The sequence below is a fragment of the Bubalus bubalis genome, chromosome 6, assembly GCF_019923935.1.
Source record: "Bubalus bubalis isolate 160015118507 breed Murrah chromosome 6, NDDB_SH_1, whole genome shotgun sequence".
Classification (NCBI taxonomy): Eukaryota; Metazoa; Chordata; class Mammalia; order Artiodactyla; family Bovidae; genus Bubalus; species Bubalus bubalis.
Window position 1 is genome coordinate 119,847,549 of NC_059162.1, and position 16,569 is coordinate 119,864,117.

At 59.2% G+C, this 16,569-nt stretch overlaps 1 protein-coding gene across 4 annotated transcripts in view; it reads right to left on the bottom strand.

Annotated features, from left to right (window-relative positions):
- Positions 1 to 16,569, bottom strand: part of LOC102402039 (high density lipoprotein binding protein) — a 58,694-nt gene that overhangs the window by 5,793 nt on the left and 36,332 nt on the right. For all 4 annotated transcript variants that reach the window (XM_006077124.4, XM_006077125.4, XM_025289317.3 and 1 more), the window contains exons 4-18: positions 16,379 to 16,536; positions 15,421 to 15,636; positions 10,542 to 10,748; positions 10,000 to 10,215; positions 9,377 to 9,583; positions 9,147 to 9,254; positions 8,155 to 8,259; positions 7,803 to 7,881; positions 6,387 to 6,526; positions 5,652 to 5,756; positions 5,417 to 5,530; positions 4,608 to 4,694; positions 4,342 to 4,473; positions 2,132 to 2,350; positions 1 to 222 (exon numbers count right to left, since the gene is read on the bottom strand). In XM_006077124.4, coding sequence (XP_006077186.4) covers positions 1 to 222; positions 2,132 to 2,350; positions 4,342 to 4,473; positions 4,608 to 4,694; positions 5,417 to 5,530; positions 5,652 to 5,756; positions 6,387 to 6,526; positions 7,803 to 7,881; positions 8,155 to 8,259; positions 9,147 to 9,254; positions 9,377 to 9,583; positions 10,000 to 10,215; positions 10,542 to 10,748; positions 15,421 to 15,636; positions 16,379 to 16,536 — 2,315 coding nt within the window. The remainder of the gene's footprint in view (positions 223 to 2,131; positions 2,351 to 4,341; positions 4,474 to 4,607; positions 4,695 to 5,416; positions 5,531 to 5,651; positions 5,757 to 6,386; positions 6,527 to 7,802; positions 7,882 to 8,154; positions 8,260 to 9,146; positions 9,255 to 9,376; positions 9,584 to 9,999; positions 10,216 to 10,541; positions 10,749 to 15,420; positions 15,637 to 16,378; positions 16,537 to 16,569) is intronic.

Below are 16,569 nucleotides of genomic sequence, written 5' to 3' on the forward strand. Positions count from 1 at the left end.
CAGGTTCTGGATGAGCGCCTCCAGCTCCCGCTGGGCCTCCCTGACAGCATCCTCCTTCCCGATGATGGTGATCAGGTCCTGCTCGCGGTCCTCGGCCGCCGGGAAGACAATGCGCGCCCCGGTGCTGTCCCGCACCTTGCGGATCTTCCCGCCCCCTTTGCCGATGAGGAACTTGTGGTACTCGGGCTTGGCGCGGATGTCAACTGTGAAGCTTTTGGTTTGCTGCAGAAACCAATCCAGCTTCGTTGGCCTGGCGCTGCCTATGCGGCCCCGGGGACAGCGGGGTGGGGGAGTTCTCCTCACACTGCCACCAATGACCTTCCAAACGGGGCTGCTCGGGTCTCACCGTGGACACCCAGACCAGGCAGCATGTGCCTTCCCTTCCCTGCATGAACGAGAACCCCAGTCCTGCCCCCGACAGCAGTCTGCGCCTCTGTAAGCTGTTCCCACCTCCCTCTGCAAGGGGACATGGCGGGGAAGGCTGCCCCTGCACAGCAGGAAGCCCACAGCCTGCCCAGAACCTCTCCAGGCCTGGGCACCCCCACACCGCCTGACCCCAGCCGACAGCGCCGCGTCCAGTGCTCACTCCCAGGGCTCCAGGTGACCCATGCACCCAGCTCAGAGACAGCCAAGCCAACCAAGGCCATATCAGACCATGAAACCAGAGCCCAGGAGAAGTCCTGGCCCAGTGACCTCGCTGAGCGATCCCCTGGCAGGGGGTCTGCAGAACTCAAGAGGACACTCCCCCAGGCAGACAAGCCCACACTGGGCACGCTTTCCTTTGTCTTGTCGTGAAAGCAGCCCGCAGGCTGAACAGCAGGTAACTGAGTTGTTATCTGTAAGTGCTGGTTTCACGAAACACCACTGAAAAGCTTCAACTTTTCAGACACTCAAACAGCAGCATTTAAAAAATCTAAGAGTCAGGGAGGCCATCCCTGCAACGCGATAAAAGGGTGCATCATCCCCAAGCGGGCCCACCCTAGAAACTCCAGGGGTGGTCAGATACTAAACCAACCTTGTATTTATACCAGAGAGAGAAAAACCAGGCAAGCATCTCAACAGATCCCACACCTACTCCTGATAAAGACTCTCTGCAAACCAAGCACAGAAAGAACTTCCTCAGCTGGAAGAGCTGCCAAAGACCCAGCCCGCCTCACAGCGCGGCCAGCCAGCCAGGCTGTCTGCTCGCCACGCTGCCCAACAGCACACAGGGGGCACGAGCGACACTGTGAAAGGAGACACGCAGGCGCGCGTATCAGCAACAAAGAACTGCGACTGCCCATTCACGGATGGTGTGTTTCACAGAGAAAACTCGTCAGAATCCACAAGGAAAGGTGCTGGCACTAATAAGCGGGCTGTAGACCAGAAGCACGGCCCGAATGCAGAACTCTAGTCTACTCCTATATGCGCCATAAATGGAAAGAAATGGGTAAAACAGCACCATTTATAACACCACTAAAAACCAAAAAAGACATAAGCCAAACATAATGAACGAGATTTTCACGCTAAGAATGACACAGCACCAGTGAAAAATCAAGCAATGTAAACCCTGGAGGACCCAAACTGTTGGGGTGGCAGTCCTCCGGGATCTGATCTTCAGACTCAACACAGCTCCAGTCGGGATCCAAGACAGACTTGCCCCAAGACACTGACAGCCTGGTTCCAACGCACATGGGAAGGCAGAGAGCCTGGAGGAGCCAGAGCAGTTTCAACAAGCACAACGCCGAGGGCCTGAGCTACCTTGCGGCAGTCCCCCCTGCTGCGCTGCTGCGACAGCGGAGGCCAGGAGCAGCCGCAGGGGCGCGGAGACGCAGGGGCAGAGCCCAGCTCAGCGCAGGCCAGGAGGCGGTGCCTGGCAAAGGACGTTTCTGAGCGGGGGTCCCATGAATGTGGGCCATTAACCCAGAACTACACGCAGAGACTTCCTATACGCATATCATACTCAGGAGGGAAAAGCCCCAAATAACGAGCCCCACAGCAAGTTTTCTCCACTGAACATGCAGGCCTCTGGCCTGGAGAGGCCCTTCAGGAGACACGCGCGTGTGCACAGATGTGCTCCCACCTGCCGCAGAGACAGGCTGTGCAGGCCCCCAGCGGGACACGAGGGCAGACCGCCGCACGCGGCGCTCACCTTCTCCTCTGCCAGGTGCAGCAGCTGCTTCCGGGCCTTCTCCACGTCTGAGGATGGGCCCCTGATGACCACGGTGTCGCTGCCCGAGCCCTCCACGGGGAAGTGGATGTGGACCCCGCCACACTCCTCCATGATGGAGCGGATGAGGCGGCCCTTGGTGCCGATGAGTGAGTTGTGCAGTCGTGCGGGGATGGACACCTCCACCTCGGCGATGTTGGCCTGGAATCACACGCAACATGAGGGAGCCTGTGAGGCCAGAAGGGCAGGCCCGCGGCAGAGCCGCAGGACCGGCCTGCCCGAGCGCCCTGTAAGCCAGGACCCCGCCCCGAGTCAAGGCGGGACTGTGCCCTCCTCTGCCGGGCACAGGGCGAGATGCTGGAGGCGGAGCCAGCAGCCCGCACCTGGCCCAGCTCCTGGCCAAGTCCCACACCAAGGACGCAGCGCCGACTGTCCAGGGAGCACCGCAGGCTCACAGTGGGACGCGCAGGGGGTGGGCAGCCGGAGCACTGCAGGCTCACGGCGGGATGTGCAGGGAGCCTGGCTGCGCTGGGGAAGCCACTGGCTCTCGACTCGGCACTGTGACCCCACCTGACAAGTCTAAACAGCAAGCCCAAAAGGAGCAAAGTGCTGTGAAATAACAAAGCTTGAAGATGCATTATAGGAATGCAGAAAATACCTATTATACACCAAAGTAAACTTCATAATACCTGGCATCCCATAAAAACAAACAAAACAGAACAAACACAAAAACTGGGCATGAAAAGAAATAAGAAAAAAATGAGCCATCACGGGGATGAATAATGGAGAACAACCCGAAATGAGACAGAGCCAGTGGCCCAGGACACTGAACAGGTATTTCCACGAGACTGCATGTGGTCCAGAAGCCAAAGGCAAGGCTGATGGTGTCAGGCATAAAAACACAGGGTCGAAGCTGAACTTGCAGAGGTGAGGACGACACATGCAAAGTGACATAAATACTACGGATTGTTTCTCTGGTCGGGTTTTCTTTTTTGGCCCTCCTGCACGGCGTGTGGGATCTTATCTATAGTGCCCCAACCGGGGCCTGGCCCTGCTCCCTCTGTACTTGAAGTGCAGTCTTAGCACCACCAGGGAAGTCCCCAAATCTTTCCAGATTTCAGGACAACTCTAAACTCACATATGCAAGAAGTCTGAGAAACTCCAAGCCAAGAAACACGGATGAGATGACACTAAGACACACGAGAACTTGCTGGAGACTGGGGTCATCGCAGACAAGCCAGCAGAGCACAAACGGCAGGGCGGCACCAGCTGTCTCATAAGCCCCACAGGAGACACGCGGGCAGAGGGCAGGACGCGGCCCCCGGCCTGGGGAGGCCAGGAGGTGCCGCCACTGCAGAAGCTGCTTCTTACAGAAACGCGCGCTGTCACACCACACAGCCATCCTATCACCAAGCGAGAGAGGTCAACTGGAAACGGCCACACGGTATCCCAACTGTGTGACATTCTGGGAAGGCCGACCGTGGGGCCAGCGAAGGATCAGGAGCCGCGTGGGCTGGAGAAGGAAGCGGTGAACGGCTGGAGCAGGAGGTACGTTTATGTGCTAAGTACGTGCGTCCTGACTTTTTCTTATTATTTGACCCTTCTAAAAGATAACTGGACGTTTAAACACAAAAGGTAAGAAAGCATGTGGGGCTTACAGCGTGCAGACAGCACAGCAGTGGCGCATCCATTGTTCTCAGGCCCTCACCCTGCATTCCAAGCAGCACTGAGTCAGCCGAAGATGCCCCAACCCCTGGAGCAACCACTGACATCAAACAGGAAAACAGACAGGCCCAGAGGGGGAAACAGAGCCACGAAAACCCAGTCACAGGCCCGAATCGGGGGCTGGAGCCACGAAACACCGGTCGAAAGGGGGCCAAAGGAAACGACACGGACGGCACAGAGACAGCAGACAGCAGCAGCCCCCAGCACGCGGCAGGGCGTCGCCCAAAGAACGGGGCGCGGGGGGCAGGGGTGTGTGGAGAAGGACGGCGCACACACTGGACCCCCAAGGGTACTGTGGCGGGGACCCCTGAGGAGCAGACACATGGTAAAACTCAAACTGCACTCTCTACACCGGCCTTTTCTTGCCTTTCACTCTCTCAAAAAACCCCCAAAGAGAAAGAAAGCGTGGGCTTCCCAGTGCCGGGGACAGGCGGCAGGCTGCTGGCCTGCCCGCCCCCGCCCCTTACCAGGTCCTTCTGGATAGACAGGATGCGGCTGCGGGCGGCCTCGCAGTTGGCCCGCTTGCCAGTGATGACGATGGTCTCCGAGTTGCTGTTCTCTGCTGGAAGGTCGATTTTGGTGTTGCTTTCTTCCCGAATCTGCAAGGAGAGAAGCCTGTGAGGAGCTGACGCCACCTCCCCCCTGGTCCCACATTAAAACCTAGGCCAGCTCAGGGCACGGCTCAGGGCAGGGCGGGCAGAGGCGAGGCGTGGGCAGACGCGCCTGCGGTCACCTTTTTAATGTTTGCGCCTCCCTTCCCGATGATGTTCTTGTGGAACTGCTTGAAGATCGGAACAGAAATCGAGTAGCTGTTTTCCACCTTAAAAACCAAGGATGGCACAACAGGTTGAGTGAAGCGACCTTCCCAGGCCTGAAGGCCTGAGGACAGGCTCCTGTGACGCGGACAGGCGAGGCCCACGCCCTCCCTGTCCGACCCCGAGGTCTGCCAGGAGGTAACTGAGCCCACAGCCGACTGACTAACCAGTGTGCCTGTCTGGCTGCCGCAGGGCCCGGTCAGAGGCCCCCACGCCCGGGGATGGAGCCCTCACACCCAGGGCTCACAGCCTGGACACGCCCAGAGGCCGCAACTCCAGCCCAGGTGTGAGCACGGCACACACACAGGAGGGTTGCCTCCTGAGGGGGTCAAGCTGAGCCCCAGAAAACCGCCGGGAGCCCCCGGGCACTGGCCGCCCGCCCCCTCGGCACTTTCCAAACCACTTCCTCACAGCCGAAGTTTTCAGAAAAACGACCAATCAGTCAACGATGCCTCGTGCAATTAAGCAGACCCCTCTGCTTACTGGGTGGGAAAGTTTCTCTCACCAGGTATCCGAGGACCCCCCAGGAAACAAAGTAACCTGCACGGCAAGGTGGTCCCCAACTCTGACCCCACCGGACATGGAGGTCACAACCCTTTCTGCCGGTCTGAACGCTGAGGGCAGGCCGCCCCAGTGCCCAAGCATGCTCCCTGTAGCGGGTTCGGGGGACCCCCGCCCTACACCACCCGAGACGCTGTTCCGACAAAAGACGGAAGTGCCCCCTTACCAGGTCTGCCACCATCTTCTGCATGTATTTTGTGCATTTCTCCACCTCATTCTTGGGCCCTCTGAGTTGAACAATATCGCTTTTTTGTGCTGGGTCTGGAAAATTGATGATAACCTAGAACAAATGATCGGGAGGTCAAGTTCGATAATCAGCAAGGACTGGACCCCACAATACGGAGCCCCTTTTCCAACTGCCGATTAGACGGTGGTAAAGGGTGCCGCTGGGGACACTTTACCTCTGGGAATTTGTCCCGAATTTCACGGATCCGTTCACCCTTCTGCCCGATGATTGTGCGATGAAATCTCTGCTCGATGATTAGGTCCTTGGTACGCTCGTTCTCCTAAACACACGAGAGAGCACACTGAGGGGCCCAGGTGCAGCCCCGGGCAGAGCGCCCCACAGAGGCCCCGTGGTCTCCACCAGCGGCCACAGCGCACACTCTTGCGGGAGCCAGGCACAGCACAAAGCTGAGCGGGGCCCTCTACCCAGCAGCGAGCCTGCAGCACTCATCCAGCGCGTCTGCCTGTGGTCAGGAGCCGGGCCTCCTGCAGAGAGTGGCTCAGATGTTCCCGTGCATGGACAAGCATGGGAGAGGCTGCAAGCCCCGCGGCCCATAGCCTCCTCTAGGGGCCGGCTCCCCCGTCAGGGGAAACACTGCACAGAGGAGCGAGCAGAGCTGGGACATGGGGACACGCCACCAGCCAAGCAGCCCGTCCACAACACCGGGGTTCCGGATCAGACATGTAGAGCACGAGACACCTGTCTGCTCCCGCGTGGAGGCCACAGCTTGGTCTGGGGGAGGGGAGAGACGTTCTCCCCTGCCTGCTGTGCAGACAACGCAGGCCGTGAGCCTCAACAGCAGCAGCACGTGGGAACCACTGGGGTGCCAACACACCCCTGCCGTTGGGCACTGCATCAGGGAAGGCCATGGACCTGCCACAGGGGCGCAGCGCAGGCCGGCCGGGCTTACCATGCGGGAGGCGAGCTCCAGCAGCTCCCGCTTGGCCTGCCGCACGCCCTGCGGGTCGCCCTCGATGCGGATCAGGCTGCTCTTCTCGCTGTCGGGGGGGATGCGCACGGACACCTTGCACTGGTCCTTGATCCTGTTTACTGGGGACATGGCAGACACCGCTGGGCGCGGAGCCACCCTGCCCCGACCCAAGCCACCATCCACAGGCACAAGGGCTGGAGGCCGTCCCGCGCCCCACGAGGAGCCCCGGCTGGCCACCACCCACAGGGACCACACGCTGCTGCCTCCCTGAGAGCGCTCCACGCCCAGGGCGAGGGCCGCCCAGCACCCAAGCATGCTGGGCTGGGCGTGGCTGGGGCGTTGCTAATGTGGACAGAGACCACTGTGGCAGCTCATGCTCTAGCTTAGAAATAATTACTCTCAAAAAGACACAGTAAAAAACAAGCCATGAAACCCAGAGGAGTCCACAGTACCTGAAGATAAGAGCACCCCCACTGATCCCCATGGAGCCCCATGGGGGCCACGCTGTCTAGACAGACTTCAGCCCTCACTGTCTGCAAAACCAGTGGATTGTTCAGCCCTCCTGTCACCCCGTCAACAGAGGCCCAGGCTCGCCCACCAGGAAACGGGGTCAGCGTTCTGCACACTGGATAGTCAAGGGGAACCAAGCTCCTCAGAGGGGCGCCAAGGAGGGGCTGTGCACACGCAGACACCGCCGGGAGCTGCCCGCTCGGGGCGGTCTCTGTGGGGCGGGGCTGCTCTAGGCTGGTCCTCGCAGGACAAGGACCAAGAACACAGCAGACAAGCAGCAGAGTTTACATGAAGTAAAATCAAGGCGAGCAAGTGAACCAGGAGAAAGCAGGGCAGACACCGCAGTGGCCTGTCCTTCTGGGAACAGAAACCAGGAGTGGGAGTCAGGACCTGCCCGCACCTTCTGTGAAGGTGACCGCATGGGCCGGGCAGCAGCGACTCGCCCCTGCGGACTCTGAGCAAGCCAGGTCCACACAGGGCAGAGTTCAGGAGGGCAGGTTCATGGGGTGCCCCCCCTTCACCTGCAGCAGGGGCCACAGCCAGGGGCAGGCTGCTCAGGGCTGGAGAGCACCGTGGGGCCGCGCAGTCACACTGAGGGGAGGCGTGGGTTTTGAACCATGCCCAACACCCGTGGACGCGGGCAGACCGCGCTCTCGGCGGCTCCCTGCTGGCCCGCTCAGGGCTCGGTCCTCAGCTGAGGCCGCCCGCCCAGCAGGCGTGTGGTCAAGTGGCGCCTGTGAGGGCTCTGGCGGGCAGAGCCCAGCCCTGCAGGTCTGGCTCAACGTGAGCACACGGCCCCGGGCACCTTCAGCGCTAGCCTCGGGGGGGCCCTGTCCAAGGCTCTGCACGGGACCCCCTGGCGACCTGGAACGCCCCCTCACTCACTGTTGGCTCCGCTCTTCCCAATGAGGTGTCTGTGGAACTTGTGGTCGATGTTGATCTCCACGTAATCCATCCGGTTAATCTGCGGGGGGGGCACAGAGCAAGGCTGTGGAGACGAGTCCATGACACGCGCCCAGATCTCCCCACAGATAGGCAGGCCGCCATGACCGAAGTCTGGAGGCCAGTGGCTGCCACTGCCCTGCTCCCTCAGCTGCAGGGCCCCCGACAGACCCTCCTTCTGGGCGCGGGCCCTCTCCCTGGGCCGTCCTGAACTCTGGGCCTTCCCCAGCCCCCCGAGGCCTTGATGGCTGTGCCTGCTCGGCTGGCGCTCGGGGTGCGGCTGGGGATCCCTTACCAGGTCCTTGACCATGGCCTCGATCTGCTCCTGGGCCACGCTGACATCCTCCGTGGGGCCTTCCAGTGTGATCCTGTCCTCGCCCTCCGTGAACTCGATGTGGACCTGCCGCACCAACACGCGTCCAGCTGTGAGGACAGCGCGGCGCAGCAGCCCCTCCGGAGCCCAGGCTGCCCTCGGGGTCCGTGGCCCACCCACAGGCTCCAGAACAGGTGAGGGGGGGTGTGGGGACCACCGTGGCTTTGGCAGGAACCACCCTGTGCCAACAGTGAGGCCCCCTGCGTGCCACCAGAACCACTGCAGAAGCACCCCAACACCGCACTGCTCAAGCACCCCACCCGCGCCCCCTGGCCCGCGGGGACCAGGGCTCTGAGCAAGACAGGAACGAGACACCACACACAGGGTCCCTGCCAGGGTCATTACACCTACTGCAGCCCCCGGAGCACTGGGACTGGAGCACTGAGCGGCTTCCCCGGGCACTGCGAAAGGAGGGGCCTCCCTGGACACTGGGACTGGGGGAGGAGGGGCCTTCCCGAGCACTGGGGACTGGGGGAGAAGGGGCCTCCCCGGGTACTGGGGGACAGAAGGGCCTCCCTGGGCACTAGGACTGGGGGAAGAGGAGCCTCCCCGGGCACTGGGGGATGGAGAGGCCCCCTCTGAGCACTGGGACTGGGGGAGGGAGGGGCCTCCTCCGCCCCCTCCACAGCCCAAGCACCTGCTCTGCGCCACAGGCTTCTCAGATGTAACTACTCACAAATCACAACACTGTCACAGCTAAATGAGATGCTTCTTGAGACACTCTCCCAAAGGAACATGGATATTTGAAAAAAATGTGTTGTGTTCTCCCTGCTGACCGTGGACCAGCTGACAATCACACAACAGCTCATCTCTAAAACCCGCCAGTGGTCTTCAGAGGCACCCCCAGGACAAAACGAGTGCCGGAGAGGGGACAACCCCATCCACCTGGCACGGCAGAGACCAGCCCCCCGCACCTTTGGCATCTGCTGAGTGATTTTGGCCAGGTTCTGCCCTTTCTTGCCGATGATGAAACGGTGGAGCCAGGAGGGAGCAGAGACGGAGGAGACGGTGAAACTGTTGGCCTAGGGAACCAGGAAACAAAGCCATGAGTCTGCGGAGTCTGCTCCCATGCGCACCAGGCCGAGGGGCTTGCCAGGGTGAGCGCCCCCTTCCCGCCCTGGTCCTCTGACCCCCGGGAGGTCACCTTGGCGTAGACTTCAGTCAGCGCCTGCCCCAGCTTCTCGGGCTCGCCTCGCAGTATCACCGTCTCGGAGGCGCTGTCCGAGGGCGGGATCTCCACGGAGACCCCGGTTCTCTCCAGGATCTCCTGCAGGGAGTTGCCCTTTGGACCGATGACGTACTTGTGCTGGGACTTCTTCACCTCCACCGCGATGGTCGTGGTCTTCTTTTTCTGAGGAGGAGCAGTGTGCACAAGGGTGTCAGTGCAGTGGACAGGACACAGGGCCCCGAGTGCAGCGACTGAGCCCTGTGCGAGGGTGGCGCCAGCCCAGCCCCGGGAGCTGCTCGTCACCGCCCGGGTCCTCGCCTCGGGAAGGTGGCTGCAGAGTTTACGTCAAGCTGACTAACCACAGCAACCAGGCAGAGACCAATAGGCCACGTCCTCTTTCCAAAGCAAGGAGCCAGTTTCAGACCCCAGAGCCTACCGTCCCAGGCTCCCTGCTCCCTCAGAGGCCCGGTCAGCTGGGGGCAGGGTGCCCGCCGCACGCAGGGCAGGGGAGCACAGGCGGAGCTCGCCCCTGGGAAGCGGGGCATCTCGAAACGGCCACGGACAGGGCGGGGCTGGTCTCTCCCTGCCCGGCCGGCTACCTTCTCCTCGTAAATCTTCTTGACGCGAGCCACGGCCTGAGCCAGCTGCTCCTTCTCGCCCGTGAAGACGATCTCGGTGCGGCTGACGCTGGGCGGCGGGATGTTGATGCGTGTCCCCGTCTCCTGCATGATCTCGCTCACCAGCCGGTTGTAAGGCCCCGCGATGAAGGGGTGGAAGGCCTTCTCCACCTCGAGCCGCTCCACAGCACGCTTGTCCTGGGTGGGAGGGGCAGACATGAGGGCCCGCCTGGGAGTTGGAGGGGTGGGGTCTCTCTCTAACACGCACAGGCGGGAAGGGCAGGCGTGAGCACCCAGCTAGGGGTCACTGGGATCATGCCCACACCGTGATACACACACACCACACACGCAGGAGGGAAGGGCAGGCGTGAGCACACGGCTAGCGGTCACTGGGATCACACCCACACTGATAACACGGACTGCTCACACACAGGCGGGAAGGGCAGGCGTGAGCACCCGGCGAGGGGTCGCTGGGATCACACCCACACTGATACACGCGCAGCGCACGCACAGGCCGGCCTCACCTGCTCCGCGGAGATGAGCAGCACCTCGTGGCGTGCTTTCTCGATGCCCTCCTTGGTGCCCGTGATCCTGATCTGATTGCTGGCATCATCCGGGCGCGGGATCTGGATCTTGGTTGCAGTTTTTAGCTCCAAGTCTTGCAGTTTCTCTCCATTTTTGCCAATTACAAAGCGATGGTGCTCTTTGGGAATGGCAACGGTTGCTGAAGCCTACGGCAGGAAAAGGACCAAAGGAAGAAAACACTTGGAGGCTCCGGAAAAGCCGCTTTTCCACGGCACTCTCCCGTGTAGGGATGCCCGTCCCACCACCTCCCGCCTCCCCGGCCCCAGGCCCTGCTTGAGAACAGGCTCAGCTGAAGTGTCGCCTCTGGGCAGCGGGCCCCAGGGAGTGTGAACACAACCGGCCTCCCAGCTTCAGCTGTTGATTCTCTACCCGGCCCAGCCCCGAGCCTGTTCCCGTCACAGTGGCGCCACACGCCAGGCAGGACGCGGCCGGAGAGCAGGCACATGCTGACTAACCAGGTTAGCTGCTGTTTCTGCAGCAGGACGCTCTTTCTGTCAGACGTGAGCCCTGCATGTAGTTATAAACTCTTCCTCCCTCTCTCTCACAACCGGTTAAAACAGACAACTCATGTGGGGAAAGAAAACGAAAATAATCGAAATCCTCAAACTGCCAGAAGTTCAGCAGCTTTCTGAGGTCAAGGGAAACTCTGGGAAGAGACAGAGGTGGCCACTCTTTCCCAATCTATACTGAAAGCAGTCATCAATCAAGAGGACTGTGAAAAAGAAAGAAGGAAAAGCACGGTGTAGGGTTCCCGACACTAGAGCAGCAGGAAACCCCAGAGCAGCCAGCCTTCCTGCTCCTCCAGGGACTGCATCTCAGAGCAGAGTGTGCAGCACTCGCAAAAGGAGCATCAGACTCTATCACAGGCAATAACAAGATACTCACTTCGCAAATGGCACAGAAGGTAGTGAGCAAATGAGGTTTATTCTAAAAACGGCTCAATATTAGGAAATCAATTTATATGATTCATTGTGTTTCTAGATCTAAGAAGAGAAAAACCAAACAATCAACTCTGTAAAATTTAAATCCTTCCGTGACAAAAATTTGCATAAAAACAGAAACCAAAGAATATCTATTTTTAACACAAAGCACACACGCACGCTCAACCCTGAAGCTGTGCTTGGGGGAGACGTGTGTCAAGGCCCTGCACGCCCGCCCTCTGCCCAGTGTTTCCCTCGAAAGGAGACATGAGAAAGCGGAGCAGATGCAGGCTGGACAGGAAGAGGTGCAAGACTGCACACGAGGGAAAGCGGAAGGAACCACGACCTCACCTGACTGGCTGGGACAGGAAGAAAAATAGCTCTAACTCACACTGACACTACGTGGTTAGAAGACCCGACAGGAAGACCACTCGTCTCAGCGGCCGACATAGAACAGAGGCGGCAGGATGCGTGCCCTCCAGGTCAGGGCACAGCCCTGGGGAGTCTAGCGCCGCTTGGAGCAGAGAGCTGATGGGCACGCTCGCAGGGCAGAACAGAAGGGGACAGAAAGGACAGGACATCCTGGAAGCACCCAGTAGCTGCCCCCAACGTTGCCGTCTACGACCACCAACACTAACGCAAACACCGCCAGCGCACGGAGAGACTGGCCAGCGCAAGATCCAGGGACAGGCCCAGGGCAGCGCGGAAGCGCAGGGCGCGATGAGACCTGCCACTGTGGGAGAGCTGTTAATCCACACAAATTCCAGACAGATCAGGAAGGGAAACATAGCAACGTCTTTATAATCATCTAAAAAATAAGGATAAACTTCCTTACAACCCTAAAGTAAAAGGAAACCTTCCTGCTTCTGCTAAGTCGCTTCAGTCGTGTCCGACTCTGCGACCCCACAGACGGCAGCCCACCAGGCTTCCCTGTCCCTGGGATTCTCCAGGCAAGAACACTGGAGTGGTTTGCCATTTCCTTCTCCAATGCATGAAAGTGAAAAGTGAAAGTGAAGTTGCTTAGTCATGTCCGACTTGTAGCGACCCCATGGACTGCAGCCCACCAGGCTCCTCCGTCTGTGGGATTTTCCAGGCAAGAGTACTGGAGTGGGGTGCCATTGCCGTCTCCGGGAAACCTTCCTAGCAACAACTAAAAAAAAAAAAAAAACATAATGCATTTGACCACATAAGAATGAAACTCACACAGCAAAACATACCAAGATCAAAACACAGACGGCAAACAGGACACCACTGGTAACACACATTCCTGATGAAGGGCTTCCGGAGCACGCCCGGCCAGACGGACAACTCGAACTTGACGGCAGGGGGACGAGGACAGACCGCGCACAGAGAAAAGGGGAACTAAGAGCACTCGCAGCCTCCCTTCAGCGCCCGAAGCCGGAGCACCGGGCGGCCCTGGCAAGGCTGTGGGGAGGCCAACAGAGGACGCGCACACAGCGCCGAGGGGGGGGCGTCTGGCTTCCTCAGCAAAGTCCAGATGCAGGTGCCCTCTGCACTGGCCTCTCACTGCGGGGAAAGCGCCCCCGAGATACGCTGGGCAAAACAGCAAACCGCACGTGCACGCAGTGCTTGACTGGGACCCAGCGCCACACGCCCGCACGCGCCCCAGCACACCCGGGCCCGGCAGCAGTCTGGGGGCAGGAGCCACGGCCCGCCGCTGTGAGCGCCACGGACCCGTTGCACTGGGAAGCGGCCTCCTGCCTCAGTGGAAGGACACACCCGCAAAGACCAAGCATGGCCACCCAGCAGGGAGAACAGGGCCAGAGGGCCTTATACGGTGCTGACCTGGCAATCACAGGTTTAAGTACTTTAGAAAAAACTGAAAGCTTCCCAGGTGGCTCAATGGGTAAAGAAAAAAAAATCTGCCCGCCAATGCAGAAGACCCAGGAGACGTGAATTCAATCCTTGGGTTGGGCGATCCCCTGGAGTAGCAAACAGCAGCCCACTCCAGGACTCTTGCCTGGAGAATCCCATGGACAGAGGAGCCTGGCTGGCTACAATCCATGAGGCCAGAGAGTCAGGCACAACTGAGCATACACGCTTAAAAAATGAAAATAAACTAAAAACAAATGAACCTAACTATGTATCAAGATAAAAGCACAACCTATGTATCAAGATGATAGCATGACCTTGATAGAGAATTACTCCAGTGATCTCAAGGCCCAAACATCTTCCATCTTAAATAGACACTTGAGTTTGAGCTCCTGCAGCTTCCCCTTGTGAAGCTCCAGGGCTCTGGGATATTCAGGCCTGTGGGAGCGGCAGTGAAGATCGGGTCACACATCTTTCTGGGTTAGAAATAAGGAAGTGGTTCAGATGAATGGATACGTCAGAAAGCAGCAGGGTGCCCATTGAAGGAGTTCCCACAGGTCAGAGACGAGGCAAGTCCTGCAGAAAACACAGCTAATCAACACACCAGAGGTTCACCATGACGCCACAAAGACGCGCAGGCCACCGGTGCTGACGCCGGGGCGCCACGGTGGTCTAAGACCAAGGGGAACAGGACCAACGACAGGTCGTGCCTGTCCCACTCAAAGTCCTGTCCTAACGATTTGGGATCCAAGGTCTCTGAGCTGCGTGAAGCTGGGCAGCAATGAGCAAGGCTGGCAGAACGACTAGACGAGAGGACGCCAGGCCATCTGAGGACTGGCAGGGGCACAGAGGCACCACCCACGCACTTTCTCGCCGTACAGGGTGCACACGGAAGCAGCCAAGCCCCCAGATCTTCCCCCACTGCACAGGAAAAACGGGGGGCAGTGGAACAACATCTGTGCGGCCCCCCAAAACAAACCAGCGGCACGAAGAAGAGGTGAGGAGGGCCTGCTGAGGTATGAGCACGCGGGCAGCCTCAGCTGGACACGGAGGAAAAACCCAGCGGGGAAGGAGCGTCTGAGATGAAGCGGGAAGCGGGAAGCGCTTGCACTGCCAGGGCTGACGTGGGGACATCAGGAAACTACCATCAACTTTTAGAAGTGAGTTAACGACATGTGTTATATTCAGTGAAACACAAGAAGAGAGGGAGCCCACACAGAAGATCTGCTGTAAAGTAAAAGTGGGGGGTGGGAGGGAGCAGAGCGGGAGGAACACCTCAGATGCTCAATCAAAACCCACCTCAACACTCCCCAGCCAGCAGAGCCGCCGGCACCAGCCACAACGTGCAGCAACGCAGACACATTTTCCACTCCCTACACTGAACAGCTGACAGACTCCCTGAAGGTGCCTTTCAGCTTTGAGTGTGAGAGCCCGGGGTCCCATAGTGCAGCGCCCCCACTAAGCCCCCAATGCATCAGCCTCCCATCTCTGAACCCCTACACTGAGACCAGCTCCCCCAAAGCTCAAGAGACTCAGCAACAGGTAGGAAGAACCCTCATTTCTAACTGAGCCCACCCAAAGTGCCATCATACACTGTAATACACATTCTCTGCATTCACCTCAGTGTTAAGGGAAAAACTCATCAATCACTGAGTTACTTCTTTATGACAATAGTTCTCCAATCAATTAAAGTTCTGGTATCAGATGGCCAAGGACTACGGCACTGGTGATCTCCCAAGCCCGGGGTGGGGAGTGTGTGTTTAAGCAGCACACGTATTTGCTGGCCCTCGGAGCCAGAACTGGCTCACCTGGCTCATCTACACACGCGTGTCCTCACCCCCCGTCTGGGCCTTTAGCTGTTGGCTCCTGCACCTGCACAGTGCGCCGGTGGCGTCCTGGGCCCGAGCGAGCCACTGCTTTTCCACCAGCAGAGTCAGGAGGCTCCGAATGCTGCTGTCCTACCCCAACCCCTCCAGCCCTGCCCAGCGGGGGAGAGAGTATGATGGGTCGGAGCCGTATCCACAGGCCAGATGCCCTTCTGGGGAAGCCGGCCGGGAGCACGCACCTGAGTCTGTAGTCGGGCCACAATGTCTTTCCGGGCTTTCATAACAGCGTCCAGCTTCCCTGAAACCATGATGGAGAGGCCCTGGTCTTTGGCGAGAGACAGCTCCAGGTGAGCGCCAGTTCTCTGCATGATCTCAAGGCAGATTTTTGCTTGTTCACCTTCTCCAAACTGGTTCATGTCCTTGTATTTCCTCTCCTCCAGCGGTACATGGAACACCTGCTCAGAAAAGGTCAAAGAGGGAAGGTTAAGAGGGGACAGAAAAAGTGTCTAGGAACCACATATATGGAGTAAAGAGCACGGGTCTGCTTAGTCACTGTAACCCCTCCTTACTGCTCCAAGGTCTAAGAGGACAGTTAAGAGACCAGCAGGAAGTGCCCAAGGGTGGGGGGCTGCTGTCTTAGTGAAGTGGAAACCCCCCACCCCAAGTACAAATAAAGACAGGGGACATCACGCAGCAGGGGGCAAGGTCAGCGGAGGCAGTGAACTGGGAGGTGGGCAGGCGAGGAGCGTGGGCGACAGGGAGGGCCTGGCCGGCCACGTCGGGGAGCGCCAAGTGGAGGAGGGGCATGTGCAGTGGGGGAGCAGCGGGGACAGCGGGCGCGGGCCCCCGCCCACCCTGGGCTGGGACGAGAAGACGGCACAGGCTCCGCAGGAGGACATGTTCTGACCCACGTCCCGGGCTGGGCGCAGGGCTGGGGGAGACTGACTGAACCCAGAGGCCCCTTTTCACACCCAAAGCAATCTCATATTTGATGTTCAAGAACCCTCTCAGGATCTCTCTGGTGGTCCAGCGGTCAGGCTTCTCTGCTTTCACTGCCAAAGGCCCAGGTTCAACCCTGGTCAGGGAATGAGGAAGCTGCAAGCCTCTTGGCCAAAACCAAAACCAACCAAACTGCTTCCCCTCAGCTGCTATGGCTTCCTACTTGGAGCAGCAGGTGAAGCGGGATAGAGCATCTACCTGAGTGATGACGGAAGCCTTGATGGGCCGGATCTTGTTACTCCAGGCGCCAGCAGGCTCCTGGGCATTTTCCAGGCAGGCTGCTTTCTCGGGCAGTGGGGGGAAGGCATCCTTGTAGGTTGGAGGATCGCTCTCCTCTTCGGAAGTTAAAGTGGCAACTGGACCGGCCAACACAGATCACAAGTATTAGA